The 20,102-nt window shown below is 42.8% G+C and overlaps 2 protein-coding genes across 3 annotated transcripts in view; one reads left to right on the plus strand and one right to left on the minus strand.

Annotated features, from left to right (window-relative positions):
• LOC106804725 (synaptotagmin-5-like) overlaps positions 1 to 19,043 on the minus strand; it is a 41,207-nt gene extending 22,164 nt beyond the window's left edge. For both annotated transcript variants that reach the window (XM_014806033.1, XM_014806032.1), the window contains exon 1: positions 18,448 to 19,043. The gene's annotated coding sequence lies outside the window, so the exon portion shown is untranslated. The remainder of the gene's footprint in view (positions 1 to 18,447) is intronic.
• Positions 4,683 to 11,637, plus strand: LOC106804724 (histone-lysine N-methyltransferase 2D-like). Its single transcript, XM_014806031.1, has 6 exons — positions 4,683 to 4,709; positions 6,322 to 6,379; positions 6,538 to 8,364; positions 8,495 to 8,616; positions 8,878 to 9,310; positions 11,255 to 11,637. The coding sequence occupies exons 2-6, from the start codon at positions 6,356 to 6,358 to the stop codon at positions 11,258 to 11,260; spliced, it is 2,412 nt and encodes an 803-aa protein (XP_014661517.1). The 5' UTR covers positions 4,683 to 4,709; positions 6,322 to 6,355; the 3' UTR covers positions 11,261 to 11,637.
• Positions 19,044 to 20,102: the final 1,059 nt, after the last annotated feature.

Genomic DNA, 20,102 nt, shown 5'->3' on the forward strand with positions numbered 1-20,102 from the left:
AAATAAAAACGTGTAAATAACAATAGCTAAATTTCGTTATGCTCTCTCTCTCTCCTCTCTCTCTCTCTCTCTCTCTCTCTCTCTCTCTCTCTCTCTCTCTTTATCCATCTTCATTAGTCGAATAACGATCAATATCATCTGATGTAAACATTTGTTACAGAATTTTTAGTAAAACAACGAAACAATCTCTACTTGCTAACGAAAATACTATGAGCTAACAGAAGGGTTAATCTCCACTCGTGGTGTAAATCTAATCGAGTCCCTTTCCGAAGGCAAGAGCGCGGTAAAGATTGATTTCATAGCTGCACCTATATAGTTACTAACTATAGGTCCGTCACGAAAAGCCATTAACCTTGTGCTTCATAGAGCGGTGTAATTAACGCCGGGGCGAGCCATTCACCTGCTAATGCCTGCGCTAGAGCATAAAACCACAACGAGGAACTCATTCTAGCATCGCAATCGCGAGTTTAGGTCTCGCGAAACAATCATAGCCAATCGCGCCTTCGTTTCTCGACAGGCCATACAATCACGGGGAAACATGGTCGGTGATTGAGCAGGGCACACGATCGACGTATCGCGTTGGTAGCTTACCAGTGGCGTAACTAAGGTATGGTAGGTATGGCACGTGCCCTGTGCGCCACTTGAAGGGGGCGCCACTGAGCAGTTTCTATTAAAGTCAGACAAGGCGGTTGTGGTTAAGACAAATTAATAAAATTAGCAACAATGAAAAGTTTCGTCGATCCTCATTATCGATTGCTTCGCAGTCTTGTGCAGCACACATTCATTCACAGTGCAGTAGCCATATTATTATTTTAGTGAATGGACATAAACATGCACATTCACAAGTCCAGTTCGGATTACAAATTCTGCATAAAGCAAAGGTCAACAGATCGCAGACTGTAAGGAACAAACAACACAATGCCCGTGTAGGTCACGTTATTACAGTGTAACAATCAATCTTCGAAATGGTCCGATTACGAGACTCCGCACTAACATGAGTGTCAGAAGTGAAAGTTATTATGTCATGGGATCCTGTAGGATTCTCTATAGATTTAGTTGGGAATTAGCTTATATTATGTTTAATTATATAAATAAAATTATTTGTATTTTTATTATACATTAAATTAATTATTAGCATTTAATTTGATTGAAATGAAATGAATTCAATTAGAATTTAACCACCGCTATAGGTAACTAACTAACCGAGTCCCTACTTGCACTCTGTACCCAACACTATTTCCTTGCTCGTATCTTGTATGTCAGGCGACTAACGATTTTCTAACTACGGTCGGACACGTCGCAATTTAGGAACCATTGATGAGTTTGACCTCACAACGCGCATAGACCCTTGCGCAAACATGAAGTAGTAAAAAGCGCATAAGATAAGATAAGATAATCTAGAGTGCGGAGCATTTTAACTGACACACAAGAGAGGCTAATTCGATTCTCCTGCTTGTTAACTGAGCTATAAGATGGTTTGCGTTCTCATAACATTTCACACATCCAAAAATGGCGCGTGAAAGTGCTAGGTTGAGTTTACTAACGCACTGTTACTCCTATTTCTGTAATGTTACTTGCTATGCTCTAAGGGTTGGCTGACTAGATGACCGTATGGTCTTTTCGTCATCCCTAATTCATTGCACGTTATTAATATATTTTATTAAAAAATCCTTGTATCTGCTGATATTGAAAGTGATAAAATAAACTCTCTTATCTTATCTTATCTTATCTTATCTTATCTTATCTTATCTTATCTTATGCGCTTTTTACTACTTCATGTTTGCGCAAGGGTCTATGCGCGTTGTGAGGTCAAACTCATCAATGGTTCCTTGCGACGTGTCTGACCGTAGTTAGAAAATCGTTAGTCGCCTGACATACAAGATACGAGCAAGGAAATAGTGTTGGGTACAGACTGCAAGTGACACCCTGCACTCGAAAAGAATATTAGCCTAGTCAGTTAGACGTCATTAAGGACGCAGCACGATGCCACCTGTAGAATAGCCCGCCAGGTGATTATACCTGTGGCTTGATTGCGCTGTACTTGTTTCGTAGCGCCGTCCAAATGAATAGAAATGTGTTTGTAGCTACTAGCTGTGCGTTGATGTGTTGCATAACATCGTAACTAGGGGACAAAAATACGTTACATTCCAGAACGGCAACGCGAAAATACTTCGCGAAAAATTGTGTCTTAAATGCACCTTTAGTACTTAATTATCTACGAAACAATTCTGCAATATAAGAGCACGTAGGCCTGCTGATCGTCCAGCGAGACTTTCCCGTTATTGTATGGGAAAGATGATTCTACAATTAGCACCATACATTTCCTTAATTATTATAGCCGAACTTTCAGCGGGTAAAATTAAGGCCATATATCCGATGAGATGAGAAACGTGGGCGATAGAGCTGAATGGTATATTTCTCTGTATTGCACGAATTACTGCTCCGCGTGGGAAGAAGTTTTAATTGATGAAAAAACAAAACCAAACGCCATGTTCTTGCCTGGGGCTCAAAACAGCTTTAGGTACATAAATTGGCCACAGCTGCGCAACCCATATGCGCAAATCATTCATCAACGATGAACTTGTGTCCCACATACAGGTGGTAAGCACCGTCTTCCAACCGAGAGGCAGCGCTCACCCTACGGCGACAGGAACTTTCAGTTTTTCTATCCGGGTGCAAGTCGTCAATGTATCACTGTCACCGCCGCAGACGCCTAAATTGTAGCCACCACCCGTTCTTGGTTCCTGTTTTGCTCACGCGCCTACCGTTACTCTAACATGTGTTATTAACGGCCTTGAGCTAGAATCAACGGAATCGTCACTTACGCGACAACAAATCGTGATAACGGGGTTGACCTATGTGATAATTAGCTGGATTCCATGAACGACAGTAGCTCGCTGTCCACTCCCGTTCAACCATCACGATGCGTCTTCGCTGTTCGCTGTGTCAAGGACGTGACATACATGCGACGCAGGCATGCAGACTGTTGCGACGTGTTGTTCTGACTTTATGGCTGTTCCTCAGGGCTAGCTCGTATTACGAAACGTTGAGTCGCATATTATATTACCATCTTTCGCACGCTTGTATCCGCCAGACTTCCGCTTAAAAACGCGTGGGGAGTCAATGGAGAATTAATGCCGTGAGGCGCTACAATAGAGTCACCTACCACTTGGAAAAATATTGATTCGGGGATGAAAGTGCGAGTCAGTTTGGCACGATCATAATCTCGCAATACGTGAACGTAGTACGGGTAAAGTACTGCGGGAATAAGGTCCGATCGCACCAACTCTCCGCTGCGAGTTATTTGAAATTCTACTGGACAACATTTGTACTGTGCTCAGAATTGTCTTTTAATAGCTAGAGCGTCTCATCAACGTGAGTGGAATGCAACACAGCAGCCCTGGTCCAACTTCTAATTACACCGCTGACGGTCCAACATTTCCTGGTCACATCCTAAAATACTTCTCTGTAGTAGAATACCTCCTTCTCTGTTTGAAGCGGAACTCTGTCCTAATTAACGTTCAGCCATTCTTATTCTATTACAGGCACCATCGAACCATACAGAGATGAACGAATAGATAGATTGATGAATACACCATACTATGCTACGCGCTTTTTACGCAAGCGAGTGCTAACGCAGTATAAGCGCTGAAGCGAGGAATTTTCAGTATGACCAATCATGTCAGTCCAATTACACGACGCTGCGTGACGGCTATCCAAATTGCTTGGAATAACACAATATTATTTCGACGATGAGTGAGTAAATCCTTAAGACGTGTGTTTCTATAACCCGAGTTACCGTTGCCAAAACGCCATTTAAATGATCTTTGCAAGCCCACTGACATTTCACGCAGTGTGTTCGAACTTGCATTCAGGCACTTGCGTGAGCTAAGAACTTACTGTAAGGAGAGTTTCTCGCCAAATTCTGCGACAGTGCTGTGTTACAAAGTCTAACGGATGTAAGTTTTAGCGCATTATGCTGTTAACCCGCGAGAAAATCAGTTAACTATATTCTTCATTGCATTCTCTTTAAGAATCATTACCTATATCATTATCAGAAGTACATAAATAGAATACTCTATTATATGAATATTAATGAATATTAGTTAATAAATGAATAGAATACTCCATTAAAATAATGAATATTAATCAATAGGAGTGAGTGAATACTCTTATTCTCTTCTATATTCGTGTACTCCTGTTATTATTATCATCATTGTTTATTATTATTGTTATTATTATTACTATTATTATTATATTACATTTTTCGCTACTTCACGACAAAAAATCGCTGTCTGGAACTACTATTTCTACAAAATGACAACTGCTAAAGCAATCAGCTGCGTCACTACACCTAATCAGTCCCCACTGAGCCTCTCCTTATTTGGCAGAGCGGATACGCGTCAACAACAAAAAACGACGCATTTTCTCCTCGTGTTAAGATTCCAAGCCAATCAGCATTGTGAACAGCTAGGCCATCTTAGATCAGCACGTAAAAGCAAACTGGAAAAAACGCTTGAGTGGCGAACCTTCTAACGGCATGCAAACTGCAAATACTATCATGAAACTCGCGTTAACCACCTAGCACTAGGACAGTCATGCTTCACGAGTTTAAGTGGTCATATAAAAAGCAACGCCCGCTTGCGCGGCTTTGTCACGTATGGGGTTGGTGACAGCGACGGACGGACGGACTCGCGGGCTACTGTAAAGTAAGTTCTTATTTATTCACATCTCTGTAACGAATTAATGGAGCTACCCGGTGTTGCCTGGGTTCCTTTCGTGACCAAATGAAATAAGTGAACCATACGTGAATGTAGATGCGTTTAATGCGAGGCGTTTAGATAAATGAAATTGGTTGGTTACATATCGAATGTTACAGGAATACACGATATGTTTGGAGCGAACAAAAACAAATTGGTTGACAAGTTATATTTAAACAAAGTACAGTCAATTTGTTCAGGTTGATTTACAAACATGTTTTATTCACTCCTGGATATGTAAATATTGCTGGTAGACTATATTATGACGTACGTTTACCTATCGTATGGTACATAACTAAACGCTACATAAATATTGCGGGCAGGCTATATTAATAACGTACTATTATCTAGCGTATGTTACGGGACTAAAGAATATACAATTTACAGCAGGCAGAATAGGATGAATGATAGAAATAGCTTATTCTATCGTGTGCAGCTAATATTAATATAAACCAAAGATCACACGCAAGCTATAGTAGAACGGAGGTTGATAATAGTCGTTATTAGGGAGATAATTTTTATATCGTAAATTACTTATACCCGTGTTTAGAATATAATCAATCAGGTACCAGTCAGGAAGGAATTCTAAACATGGCGAAAATGTTAAAGGAAATTAATTTAATTAGTGCAATCAACGTTAAGCGAATGAAATCTGTTTTTTTATTGCAAGTGCACCAAAGCATTGCTATTTCAGGTCACTTGATCTGCATAAAGTACTACCATGCGGTACATGAGCAATGCGTCCCAGAAAAACGTTCGTAGCACGAAAATCCGTAACGTGAATCGCGTTTTCCTATTGCGTTCCATTAAATAATTGGAGATGCGTTATTTCCTATCGAATGAATATCTTTTAGCTAAACGATGTACTAGAATGATTATTACGAATGCAAGTAAAGATTTCTAAACGTAAAGCTGTATAATACTGGGAGGGACATGGCGTTCAAAATTAGAATTACTGATGGAGAGGGAGGGGAACTAGGGCCTACTACTAGCTAACGATAGCTTTCGTTATGACAACGATTGGCGAGTTGGGGTATTTTAAGCTCTGACCCGGAGGTCAACGATTGTGTAAATTTGGTTGCCGTTTACAGCGGATCTTCTCTCTGCATAGCTCTCTGTAGCAGCTGAGGTCATTGCAAACTACTCTTTGAATAAGTAAGATGCACCTGGAGTATATTGTACACAGGGGCGCTAATTTCAGAAATACACATTTCATAAGCAGTGCACGTATACGTATGTCAAACAGTCTAATGTGATAGCGGATCGAGTACAACGTGATATTTATTAGAAATAACTCCCCCGATATGTTGGCAGCTGGCTATATATTTGTTACATAAATTTTATTTTTCGGCGATTGTTGAGCGGAAAAAACGCATTCATTCTTTTTAAAATTACGCAAGGGCAAATTTTCGTTTCGTGTAACGAGTAAATTAAAGCGGTCATGTTTTACAAATTAGGCACGCGCGGAATTACGTAACCCGGGTTGTCGCAAAGTGGGATAGCACCGTACACGACTAGATTCTTTCTCAGAAAATTCAATAAGTATCTATCTCATTTCCAGAAACAAGAGCAACGTAGTATCACCCACGATCATCATGAGAGGCTTCCTCGCAGTTTTGGTAAGTTAGACGTAAAACTTTTGGGGGATGGGCGGGGAATGCATAAATCTTCGCAGGTGGCTGCCCAATATAACTTTGTAAAATATGTTTGTACAACATCCACGGGCGGAGGTTCGATACTAGTATATACATCAACTCTCATTTACTTAACCATACAGATACTGCTGGTGGCTGGATGTTCGTGCCAACCGGGACTCAGACAGCAACAGCAGCTTGGAGCTGGACAGTTTCGAGGGCAGTTTGCACGTGGCGGAGGCGCGCTTCTGCAAACCAACACGGGACCATTTACGCAGCAGGGAGGACAGTTTGTACAGCCTGGTGGTCAACTTCAACAAGATAGAAGACAATTTGTGCAGCCTGGGACACAATTTCAACAACCTGGAGGAGGGTTCCGAGGACAGTTGCTACAAAATGTAGGACAGCCACAGCCGAGAGCTGGACAATTTGGCCAGGCACCGCAGGGCAGAGGAGGAGGCATTAACCAATTTGTAAGAGGGCAAGCACAGACTTTGCCCCAACAACTGCTCCCGCGTAACACTCGAATTCAATTCGGCGCTAGGCAGCAAAATATAGACGAATTTTCAGCTGGTCAAGCGCAAAGAATTCCGCAAGGTCTAATACCAAGGCAAACGCAGCCTCAACTGGGTCAGCAGAGAGCCCTCACCGACCAATTTGTTCAGAATCAAGCACAAAGGTTGCCCGAGGTTCTCTTACCACGGAACAATAGGCAACGATTTGGCCAGCTGCAGCAGAATACCGCCCAATTTGTTGGTGGACAGGCGCAGCAAATTCCACAAACGTTGCTTCCTTCAGACCAATCACCACAGTTTGGACTTGGCCCTGGCCGTGGTGGTGGTAACACTGGTAACAACAATGGACAATCCCAGCAAGGATTTTTCAATATTCCAAATTTCTTCCTCCAGTCTCTCAATACTGCACAGATACCTGGCTCGGGTGCGCGGGAGCAACAGGCACGGGAGCAGCAGCGGCCACTTCCGCAAATCCGGCAAGGTGCCACTCCTCTGAGACTCAGACAAGAACAAGATGGTCAAAATAGACAATTTCTGCAGCAACCGATTCAAGGCCAGCAAACAAATTCCGGCTTTCGGTTTGCAAATCAATTCCCACCGCCAGGCAACGGCGGCCAGTTTGGACCACCACAAGGCGCACAACAGTTCCAGCCTAGGCAGGGACCGCGTGGGCAACAGCCTGGCTTTTTCCAACCCCCTCCTGATCAAGGCCAACAGCGAAATCAAAGATTCCAGTTTGGCAATCAATTCTCCGGCCCTCCAAACAACAATGACCAATTTGGACCTCAAGGCCCGCAACTGTTTTTAGCAAGACAAGGACCGTCAGGTCCAACTCCTGATATCCCATTGCCTACACTTCAACGACTTCCTGGTCCAATGACACAACAGTCTCTAACTCCCGAGCAGCAACTCGTGTCAGGGTTTAGCTCCGGCATAGCTGATGGCGTAGATACCTTCTTTGGCGGCGAATTCCTTGGTGTTGACACCACCTTTGACTTTGCTGGAGAGAGGAAGAGAATTGAGGCTTTACTACCCAATCAGACTCAGGGAGGGCCTAATGGACAACCAGGACCTGGTGGCCCAGGAGCACCAGGTGGTGGCGGCCCTGGCGGACCACCAGGTGGTGGCGGTTCGCCAACGAACACACAGGAATTTGATCAAGATTCCATCCCCGATGAAATTCTCGATAAGATTCCTCAACGATTCTCTATACCGATACGGGCGAGACAGAGAAGACTGAGAGAACAACGAGCACGAGGAGAAGACCCAAATCGCCAGCGGCAGCCACAACCACAACCACAACCGCAACCACAACCACGCCCACTGCCACAACCTCAGCCACGACCACCAACTCAGCCAGTGCAACCCCCGCCTAGGCCACTGCCACAACCTCAGCCACGACCACAGACTCAGCCAGTACAACAGCAGCGAGTTTTTATTCCAACACAACTGACGGTAAGCCAAAAAGAACGCGTGCGTGTATGATCGTATATATATATATATATATATATTTCTCAATTAATTAATCCATGCCGTGGCTACTGCTTAGCTTCAATATATATTATTAATACGTTTTCTGTGTTAGGGTGGGCCATCTGGTCAAGGGCAGCAAAACGTAGTTTTCATAAGATCACAAGGACAGCCACAGACCCAGCCAACGCGTCAGCCTCCCCCTGATTTAACTCAACGCGTGATTCTTCTTCCAAGGTAAGTTTTTTGGCTTCGGATCCCCTGGATATACTTATTCGCTTAATTGGGATTATTCTTTAATCCTGAGTTATTCAGTATATTTATCATAACAGTAGCAACAGTAGCAACACTAACTTGGCCACTGTGGACAGCTAGTAAGTGTGATGGTGATAATGGCGAGACTCTTGATGACTTACATGATGTAAATTTACTCTGCGTTTTGTAAATTTTCTTCTAATGAGATTTCATATGATTATTTTTGCTTACTTTTACCAACAGCGGTCAACAGCAAGATACGCAGCAGCAAAATCAGCAGAGAGTCCTATTCCTCCCACAGCGTCAACAACCAATACAACAAGGACAGCGGGTTTTTGTTATTCCTAATCCACAAGACGGACAGCAACAACAACAGTTTGTGCTCCCGCCTCTGCAGCAGCAGCAGCAGCAGCAGCAGCAGCAGCAGCAGCAGCAGCAGCAGCAACAACAACAACAACAACAGTCACGAGTGCAAACTCAGCCGACCCAGCAGCGCGTGTTCTTTGTCTCCCAACAACGCCAACCACCGCAACCACAGCCGCAACCACAACCACAACCACAGCCGCAACCATTACCACAGCCGCAACCATTACCATTTCGACGCCCGCAACCACAGCCATCCCCACAAATACTTGCTACCCAGCAGCAACGTTTTGGAGATAGGCCATTTAAACAGGTAAGAAGTGAGTCAGACCAATCGCCCAATTTTGAAAATGACAGACTTCCAGTAATGCCTCTTCCCCCGATGCCAAGTCAACAAGTAGATGTCAAGCGCCCTTTAACTCCTGAAGATGTAGCAAATGCAATAGCTAACCCAAAAAATCTTGGTATTCCCCCGCCACGAGGACCACGACCAGATAGCGATGGCGATGGAGTGCCGGATGGAAACGCTGAGGAAGATAGGGTAGCTGACTTGTTTGCTATGCTCAACCCCTTCACACTTAAGCAATCAACTAGTAGAGCTGTGTCCGCTTCTGAAGCGCTAACGAGCAAGGATCCGCGTATTCAGGCCGTCCGAAATATTCAACCATTCCCGAATCTCGATCAGCTAAAGTCGTTACGTTCAGGTAATGCAGGCGGGCTGACTCCACCGCCTTTAGAACTTCCCCAATTCGGTCTTTCGTTCCTCCGAGACCGAACAGCGGTGTCTCCACCCGAACTACCGCCTCTCAACATCGATCCTAGTGTGTCACGTCCTGCGCCGCTGCCGAACCTACGAGTACGGTCAACAGCAACAGGAGCAACAGGAGCAACAACAAGAGCAACACAGCGGCGGGAGGATATACCACAAGATGTTCAGCCGCGGACGCGTTTCCGCGGAGGCTTCGTTAGAACTGTGAACTTCGGCGACCAGGATCCTGTAGATCAGCAGCAACAGATAGTCCAACAACAAGACTTCCAGCAGGGCGTTTTCGTTGCTCCTCGGCAGCAAAATCAGCAGGAACAAGGCCAGCAGCAGGAACAAGGCCAGCAGCAGGAACAAGGCCAGCAGCAGGAACAAGGCCAGCAGCAGGAACAAGGCCAGCAGCAGGAACAAGGCCAGCAGCAGGAACAAGGCCAGCAGCAGGAACAAGGCCAGCAGCAGCAGCAGCAAGTACAGTTCATCCGCCTATCTTCGCAACCAAGTCAACAAGCTTCCGGACAGCGACAGATCATCCAACTGACGCCTGAGCAACAACAACTGTTGCAGCAACAGCTCCAGCAGCAACAAGAACAGGGCAATCAAAATGATAACCAACAGGAAGTGTTCATAATTCGGCGACAAAGTGCGACTATACGCTCCCGCTAAACATTCCTCGCGTTTCCCCCTCCACCAACCTACCCAGTCACGCGTAATATTCAGTCTGCCAGTCATCATGCTCAGTGTGACCACTATATTAACAGTAAGATTGTTGTATAAGGCCGATGTTTATATAAGCCGATGTCTCGTGCTCGGGCCTAGGTGGCCGTTGTCATCGTATGTTGACAACTAATAAACCTGGCAGATAAGTGGGATGTACGCCACAGGATACGATTCGCAAGTATACATATATATATATATATATATATATCAAGAGCTAATAAGTACCTATATTTACCTATATAAATAATCATATAAATACCTATATTTATTAGCTCTTGATATATATATATATATATATATATATATATATATATAAATATTAATGAAAGATACTGTACATGGGTCCTGATAATTTCGCATTACTCATGAATAAAACATGTATAAATCACGTATCGTTAACAGCAGTTTTCAGTATCTGTGATTTTTACAGTGACAATTAAAGTGTAATTAAATAAGTTAACCATGTAATAAAGTGTGAGTATCATTAGGACATTAACAAAAAATAGGCACAACGTACAAAAATCGGTGCCAAAAGAAAACCTATCCGTGAGTAATTATATATAACACTCGGGCCTGAATCGCGCGCAAGAGATGAACCAATAGATAAGATATCTATATTTTCGTTACGAGCTTATATAACAATAATTAATTAATACCCACCCTGTTAATTAGACAGAGCTATTATAGCGATGAGTCTCTATTATATACTGCAGTTGCTTTGTAGCCATGCCAACCGATTACTAGCGTAGATTTAAGGTTGCTCTTCATCTCTTGCAGAACTAAGGCCGCTAATCCGCAAGTCTGGTGCGCTAGGATGACGTCAGTGTACATATTGCTTGTCCAGGTGACCAATCCAGCGCAAAATCTGCAAAGTTCCTTCCGGCTTTCGTTCTTTCTCATTAATAATTGTATACGAGAGGAGTACATCCTAAATAAGAAAATGACTGGCTTAGCCTTTATCAACCAGCTTAGTGTCTCCATAGCACGCGTGCATATTTGGTGTATACATTTCAAAATGAAATATATGTTTATATATATATGTGTGTATGCGTGTTATCGGTTATTTTTCGCTGTATCTGCTGATCTGGATGTAGTAGGGATAGTCATGCTGTTGTGTCCGCGTGCAATTTGACTAAAATAAAAACGTGTAAATAACAATAGCTAAATTTCGTTATGCTCTCTCTCTCTCTCCCCTCTCTCTCTCTTTCTCTCTTCGTCTCATCTCTCTCTCTCTCTCTCTCTCTCTCTTTATCCCATCTTCATTAGTCGAATAACGATCAATATCCATCTGATGTAAACATTTGTTACAGAATTTTTAGTAAAACAACGAAACAATCTCTACTTGGCTAACGGAAATATACTATGAGCTAACAGCAGGTTAATCTCCACTCGTGGTAAATCTAATCGAGTCCCTTTCCGAAAGGCAAGAGCGCGGTAAAGATTGATTTCATAGCTGCACCTATAATAGTTACTAACTATAGTCCGTCACGAACAAAGCCATATACCTTGTGCTTCATAGAGCGGTGTAATTAACGCCGGGGCGAGCCATTCACGCTGCTAATGCCTGCGCTAGAGCATAAAACCACAACGAGGAACTCATTCTAGCATCGCAATCGCGAGTTTAGGTCTCGCGAAACAATCATAGCCAATCGCGCGTTCGTTTCTCGACAGGCCATACAATCACGGGGAAACGGTCGGTGATTGAGCAGGGCACACGATCGACGTATCGCGTTGGTAGCTTACCAGTGGCGTAACTAAGGTATGGTAGGTATGGCACGTGCCCTGTCGCCACTTGAAGGGGCGCCACTGAGCAGTTTCTATTAAAGTCAGACAAGGCGGTTGTGGTTAAGACAAATTAATAAAATTAGCAACAATGAAAAGTTTCGTCGATCCTCATTATCGATTGCTTCGCAGTCTGTGCAGCACACATTCATTCACAGTGCAGTAGCCAATATATTATTTTAGTGAATGGACATAAACATGTACATTCACAAGTCCAGTTCGGATAACAAATTCTGCGATAAAGCAAAGTCAACAGATCGCAGACTGTAAGAAACAAACAACACAAGGCCCGTGTAGGTCACGTTATTACAGTGTAACAATCAATCTTCGAAATGGTCCGATTACGAGAGCTCCGCACTAACATGAGTGTCAAGAAGTGAAAGTTAGTCAGTTATGTGGCCGAAAATTAACTCAAAAACCATTAGTTTATGTATAAAAATACTATTTCAAAGTGCTGGGAAATCGCACCTGGAGCCATTAAATTTTCAAATATTTTCTGGGGGAGAACCCCCAGACACCCCTTATATATTAGCTGCTTCGTGCTTAGCGGCGTTAGCGCGGGCGGCTTCGCCGCCCTATCCTTTGTTTCTATAGTATGAAAGTCCACAGCTGTAGCACTAAGAACCCCCCCCCCACACACACACACGATGGGTGTCAGATATTTGGACAGGGGCGCAATCTCAGTGCTTCTGAGCTTACCACATACACAAACGAACATCATGCGCATTCAAAATTGTCATACTGGGTACCCGAAAGTTCTCAACGACTCACAATCTCGACAAGCATTCGCTGGTGATTGTGACAGTCGTTGCAACGGATAACTGATGTGTACGATTACATAGCAACCGCGGCTATCACAAATCTATTTCTGCGTATGGCGTTTGTGGCGGCGAAAAAACATAGAGTGGACATTTTACCGTACATATTCTCTATAGATTTCCAATGCGACACTTTCACATATATTTCCCAGATAATCCTGGTAACTAACAATACACTTTCAACAATACAGTGTGTATTGTTGAACACCTTCTAACATAACACTGTGTATTGGAGTAGGTACCTATAGCAACTGTGTATTTAAATTCAATTTTATTTTCAATAAATTCAATAAAATCAATCAAATAATTTCAATAAATTCATTTAAATAAATGTCAATTTCAAGTTTACAAATCAAAAAGTAAACTAATTAAAAAGAAAAGGAAAAAAACGTTAGAAAGAAAAGTATTGTTAGAAGATGTTCAACAATACACAGTGTATTGTTGAAAGCTCATAGGTACCTACTACAATACACAGTGTATTGTTGAAAGCTCATAGGTACCTACTACAATACACAGTGTATTGCTGAAAGCTCATAGGTACCTACTACAATACACAGTGTATTGTTAGAAGGTGTTCAACAATACACAGTGTATTGTTGAAAGCTCTCTAACAATACACAGTGTGTTGTCAAATGCCTAAACATACAACACACTGAGTATTGTTAGTTACCAGGATTATCTGCAATTTCCAGTGATCTGGGGACCTATAAAGCTGAGTCAATGAGGAAGCATTACAACAATTATGATGTCGGTGTTGTTCGGTATACCCACTAGGTGGTCGTAAATAAAAAACCCGCGATCGAACACTTTTGCTTATGTTGAAGTATCATATATTGACGCACTCTTGTCGTTCGACTTATAGCGTTTCTGTATTATGTTGTTTACCTAAAGCACCAAGGTAACCGATCCATCGTATGTCAAATTGAGCTTGTTAATCGTGTTATCTAAATGCTATAGGCGTATTGGGTTAACATTTATAATAAATAGGTGGAAGCGATTTCTTGGCGAATTACTTTAAGATGATATACATGAACTACATATATTCGTACGCTACGGGTTGACACGTTTCCTCCATCATATAGGCTTATATATTGTAAAAAAATTCGGACCGAAAACGCTAATATTAAGCCTGTTTGTGTATATTAAGTTTGCGGTAATTGCGGTTCTAATTAAAATGTTGAGTGTAGTGTTGAACCATGGCAATTTTTTTATAAATTTAAACGCTTAATCAATTTAATTGCAATTATAGTTATATAACTTTATTATCTGTTAATTTTAAAATTATATTTCAAGTTTGGATAGACTATATTACCTGCATTCGCCGTATTCTTGAAAAACACAAAAACTACTACAATTTTTGACGACGCGTATTGATATTTATTATATATACCACGACGAGACATTTTTGCGTGATAACCATTTTTTTTTTAATTAGCTAGTTGCGAAAAAAATCATGAAAAGTTTGGAAGGCGGCCGTATTTATTAAATGGTAAGGCATGATTACTCACTGCTCGTTAACGAAGTGGCAGCAGATCGACTGGGAAATTGACGCGGCGTACGTTTTCCCGAGGACCTGCACAAAGCATCGTGCAAACAGAAAAACAGCGCGGAATTATTACGTGTTTGAGCTCAAAGCACACCACGTCCTTCAATTATTCCAGCTACAGTTATACAATTCGTCGAATATAGTTTTTCATTCTTTTCATTTTGATCAATAGTTCATACAGAGATGCCTGCTTATCACTCGATCCTTGCGTTTGCTCGCGTTTAAATTGTGCTGGAACTCGCATTCCTACCCGACTCAAATTCGTTTGGGCTAATTACTTTCATCTCATCGCCTATGATGAAAGGCAAGGATCGGGCGCGCTCACGTTATGAATGTGCGTTATATGACTACAGATACAAAAACGTACACGTGCTTATTATTTTTACGCAGTGGTATCTTTCACTAATTACGAGAGCAAGAGCCGTAGGCTAAGCAACTTCCTAGGGATGGATTTCATGACTAAACTGTGTAATGATGAGCAACGAGCGCAGCTCTTGATTGACGTCCATAGTGTGGTAGGGGTGGGTCTGAGACAAGGCTATTTCACGGCTATTTCAAGGCTATTTCACGGATAAGTGAACAAGAAAATCACGTTAGGGTTAAGATTATTATTACGATTATTAGCTAAGCTTATTTTTTAATTTTGCTCTAAAATTTAGGGGGCAGCTTGCCCTCTCCCCCAGATCGAGGCTACGGCCCTAGAGAGAGTATACGGTAGCGACCGTACTGACATAATCAGGAGTACATAACGGGAAGAATAGCGAATCTGAATTCATGTACTGCTGATATAATTCTTACGTGCATGTATGTATATCTACCATGCACCCTCTGTAACCACATTCATAGTTTTATATAGTTTTATATATAATTTATTTTAAGAAACTGCCGTATGTGGGTCATCGTGCTGTCTAAAAAATCGCGTACAATAGATTATTATATTTCTGACTACATACGGAATACAAATGAGCAAACATTTTCCTTAATTTGATTTACTACACGTCAATCAAAATATAGTCCTCGTGATTTAGCAAATGCGCATTGATTTTATTATTCCGATTATAGCTCTTTGTTCACCACTGAACTCAATTTATGATAATATTATAAATGTATTTATAAAACAAAATGTACACGGTTGCGCGTTGAATGAAGCCCTGACCGTTAGAACTAAATTAATCTGCATACGATTAATTTTACGCTGTATTCATTCTCGTTTAGTTTCTAACGCAACGTGTGCTGCATACAAATCGTGAACAGCGGGTTGTATATACGCAGCTTAAGGTTGATGTCAATACGCAACGGATTATAATAACGCCGTTTCTGTATGAAGCTATTGCTAATGCCGAAGCTGAAGCTATGCTAAAAACAGCGCGTTGCTTATTCTGACAATATGGAAACGTCCAGCTGTACCTGAAGACAACCGACTCGTTCGATGAACTACTGAGTCACGCCTCACTCGTCTATTTTTGACACGTCACTCGAGAGGAGTTTTCCGGCTTTGCTTTCCACCAATCACATTTCCTAGAACAGTAAACTAACACGTATTCACAGCAATTTAATAACGCCACATTTAGCCGGACTGATTTCGTACAGCTATGCTGAATTATTGTGTGAACGAGTATGCCCAGGTAGTGCATGTAAAATGAATGTGTCTAACCTATGGGCATATAGTTCAGCCATATTAGTATACAACTCGAATGAATGCAGGATATACATCTTGTTACATATCCTACTGCATGTACTTTGGTGGAAACCTAATACGAATACACAGCTATGTAATAACGCCTCATTTATCTAGAGCAATTTCATTGCTGTGTATAGAAAGCTTGCGTGACCGATGCGGCACTTGGGCTCTATTCAACATCTAGTACGACCGCCTTCTGTAAATTCAATAACACCGTGTACGAACCTTCACAAGGTACACGTATATGGTATGTGCAGAATAGTCTCCAATCTATAGATTATCGTTTTCTATGTAGCAAGCTTCAGAACTAGTCTAGAACTATATAGCATAGCTCGAATATAAATGGTTTGTGATAATCACGAAAGCCATTACGAAACTACACACTAATGGGAATTTCACAGAGTAAATAAAATTGAATTCAAAATACACATTACACGTATCACATCAAATATGGGCATATCAGATGTATCACAGAAGTCGACTTGTGCGTATAGTTCTAGCATGCCAAACCTGAGTGAATGGATCATGTCGCGTAGCCAAATATATATATATAACGAGTATATAGCGGACAATGTTGTGACATGGGGTAAAGTATGAACGGAAAGGCCTAACACCTGCGACGTATCTTTCAAAACAGGATATACAGAACCACAATATAGCTCATCAGGACACAGATCTCCTCATGTAGGCCTACAGACTCTAGAACTTGATGGATGATATGCCATGTTGCTAACAGTTGTCTATATTCTCTGTTATTATTATTATTGTTGTTATTTATATGGAGCATTGAATTATTAACCTGTCAAAAACATTCACGAATTCCTCAACAATTTCCGTGACTGACTTACTTAGCATTTAGCAGTTTCAAACGACATCAATGATTCCTCGAATTAAACGAATGTAATTATTTTTCTGGCAATTAGGATAAATACCTGAATCTTACACAAGAAAAAAAGCATCGGCATAGTTAAGAACACCGCCTAAATTAGGACCTCACGGCATTTTATGAATAACATTCTATCACACCTGAGTGTTTATATTACACTGTCATTCCTTGTGCCCACTGGCAGTTCCAACAAATCAGTAAAAATAAAAATAATGTATAATAAATCTTATTGCACCACTAATAACTCTCCTATCTGCGGTAAACAACTCCTCACTGCAAAAGAAAAGCCTAACGTCGGCGCGAATGCTGACTCTCTGCACTACGCTGCGTACTCTCCATACATAATCCGGGATGGGGGGGGGGCGTGATCCCGGAGATTATGTGCTTGTGCAACTGCCAGTGCTTGTGCCCGGTAAAATAATGAAGCCTATTAATATATAATCCTGGGTTAAAGGGGAATGGGATGCGAATTAGAAATATTCGTGATATTAATCTTGAGCCACATTGGGCCAGTGTAGCTAAAATCGAAACTTATATACAACATTTAGATTCTGCACAAATTTACGTCTCGTAACAAATATGAATTATCAACACCGACTTCATAACTCTAACTCTTAATGCTAACCCTAACCCAAACCCCAGCCCCAACCCAACCCCAACCCTATACCTAGCACTATCCCACTTCCTAACCCTAACCCTTATCCGTATCCGTACAGGGCTTCCGTACAGGGGGGGTGTACAGGTCTGAATGGGCTTCCTGGGGGGGGCCTGAATGGGCTTCCTGAATGGGCTTCCTGTACAGGGGGGGTGTACAGGTACAGAATCCGACCCCTAACCGTACAGGGGCGTGTACAGGGGGGGGGTGTCCAGGGGGTCCGAACACCCCCCTGCTCGCGCAGAAAACGCATCTAAGGAGGTCTAATTTCAAAAAATTTCTGGGGGAGGGCCCCCAAGACCCCCCTTCGCGTGCTCGCAAGTTTGGGTTACGGTTAGACCCCCCTGGTACAAATCCTGTACACGCCCCTGCCGTAACCCCAACCCTAACTCTATCTACCTTAAACCCTACACCTAACCACGACGCTAACCAAATCCTAGAACTATCCTTAGCCCAAAACCTAATACACTTAACGTACTAAGCCTAATACGATCTTAATCGCAAACACATCTCTGAAAACCAGGATCGTAAAGTAGGATTAAATCACATTATAATATCATCGTTCGATTTGATTGATTACCAATACATACGCTGCATCTTACCTGTGTAGTTCGACGAGATGCCTTCGTTAAACGCTCTTAAATCCTGTGCGATATAGCTCCTGTCTGGTGGCAAGTACCCGGCTCAATACAGTCACTATGCATACAATATGAGCGCGCGCGCGCACGCGTGTGTGTGTGTACCTGTGAACGTACGTCAGCGTATTGTAGCCGCACACATATTCAGATCTACGCTGTTATATTGGCAATGGCACGAGCGCGCAGTGATAGCTCATGCTCCCGTCTCATGCTGTCGTTCGCATGCTACTGCCGCCCCGCGGAACATGATGCACGGACGAAGTGTTCACGCGAATCATCGAGTCTGATCATCGCAGCCGAAAATTCCTGTCTACTGCTGATGCCGTCGTCCTCTCCGCGCGTCTTGCGGCTGCCGCACCAGCGTGAATCTAATTCGAACCGATTTCGATTTGCGGCCAGCACGACACAACACCTCATCAGCGCACTCGGGGTGGGCGGTGGTGCATGCGATACACGCGTTGGGGTCCGCACACGCTCACAGGCACCGAGGAGTATGCATGCAGTGCTCTAGCTCCTGTCGCCAGGCAGCAGCCCCGTTATGGCTGATCGTACCACGTGCATCCGCGTGTTATGTTGGGGTGCATCCGTTCGTAACCGTCAGCGATCGCCGACAGCACGGACGCGCATATACAAGTACAAACATACACAGCAGTGTAAACTAGACAGCCGCGCTAGGTCTGTGCATGTATGTGTAGGTTCGTGTGTACTTTCAACTGTTCAATTATCTAGCGGGACCCGCGCTCGTTTACTTTACCTTATAGCAAGGTGCGAGCTATTATTACTCACGCAAACAGTGGGGTTGCTGCGGCTCATAAACGTGCATTTACGTGTGCGGCAGGTCGCCGCCATGATAACTACTGCCAATCAGGAATCCGACTATATGGCGAATCATTATATGCCTTCGTTAGGTGGAAATACCACACGGCTCTATAGGCTTTCATGCACTGTAGGCGATTGCGATAGGAGTCCGTAGTGCACGTCTTTTGTAAGACGGCAGAGTGCCTCTTTACACGCGCAAAGGTGCAAAAATACATTATAACACCTATCTTTGTATACTACAAGGCGCTCCCCTCTCTCATCTGCCACCTGTCCCTCTCGTCTCTTTGTCATGATGTGTGTGTGTGTGTGTGTGTGTGTGTGTGTGTGTGTGTGTGTGTGTGTGTGTGTGTGTGTGTGTGTGTGTGTGTGTGTGTGTGAGTGCCTGAGCATGTGCGCTTGCGTGCGTGCGTGTGTGCGCGATTGTTTGTAGCACTAATTAAAATTTAATGGCTTTACCTTATGATGTGTGTGTGTGTGTGTGTGTGTGGGTGTGCTTGCGTGCGTGCGTGTGTGCGCGATTGTGTGTAGCACTAATTAAAATTTCATGGCTTACCTTATGATGTGTGTGTGTGTGTGTGTGTGTGTGTGTGTGTGTGTGTGCGTGTGCGTGTGCGTGTGTATGTGTATGTGTATGTGTGTGTGCGTGTGTGTGTTTGTGTGTGTGCGCGCGCGTGTATGTGTGTGTACACTCTAAAAACAGATTGGTTGTTTTACCAACCAATCTTGTTGGTCAAGCCAATATTAGTTAGATTAACCAATAAATTGGTTAGGACGTGACTAATCGGTTGGATATTGGGTAT

This window comes from Priapulus caudatus, unplaced genomic scaffold, assembly GCF_000485595.1.
Source record: "Priapulus caudatus unplaced genomic scaffold, Priapulus_caudatus-5.0.1 Scaffold84, whole genome shotgun sequence".
NCBI classification, from domain to species: domain Eukaryota; kingdom Metazoa; phylum Priapulida; class Priapulimorpha; order Priapulimorphida; family Priapulidae; genus Priapulus; species Priapulus caudatus.

Bases quoted from the DNA above. Each gene is read 5' to 3' on its own strand.
- LOC106804724 (XM_014806031.1), top strand. From the start codon at position 6,356: ATGAGAGGCTTCCTCGCAGTTTTG. The intron at 6,380-6,537 runs GTAAGTTAGACG...TTAACCATACAG, and splicing joins GAGGCTTCCTCGCAGTTTTG to ATACTGCTGGTGGCTGGATG. The intron at 8,365-8,494 runs GTAAGCCAAAAA...TTTCTGTGTTAG, and splicing joins TTATTCCAACACAACTGACG to GGTGGGCCATCTGGTCAAGG.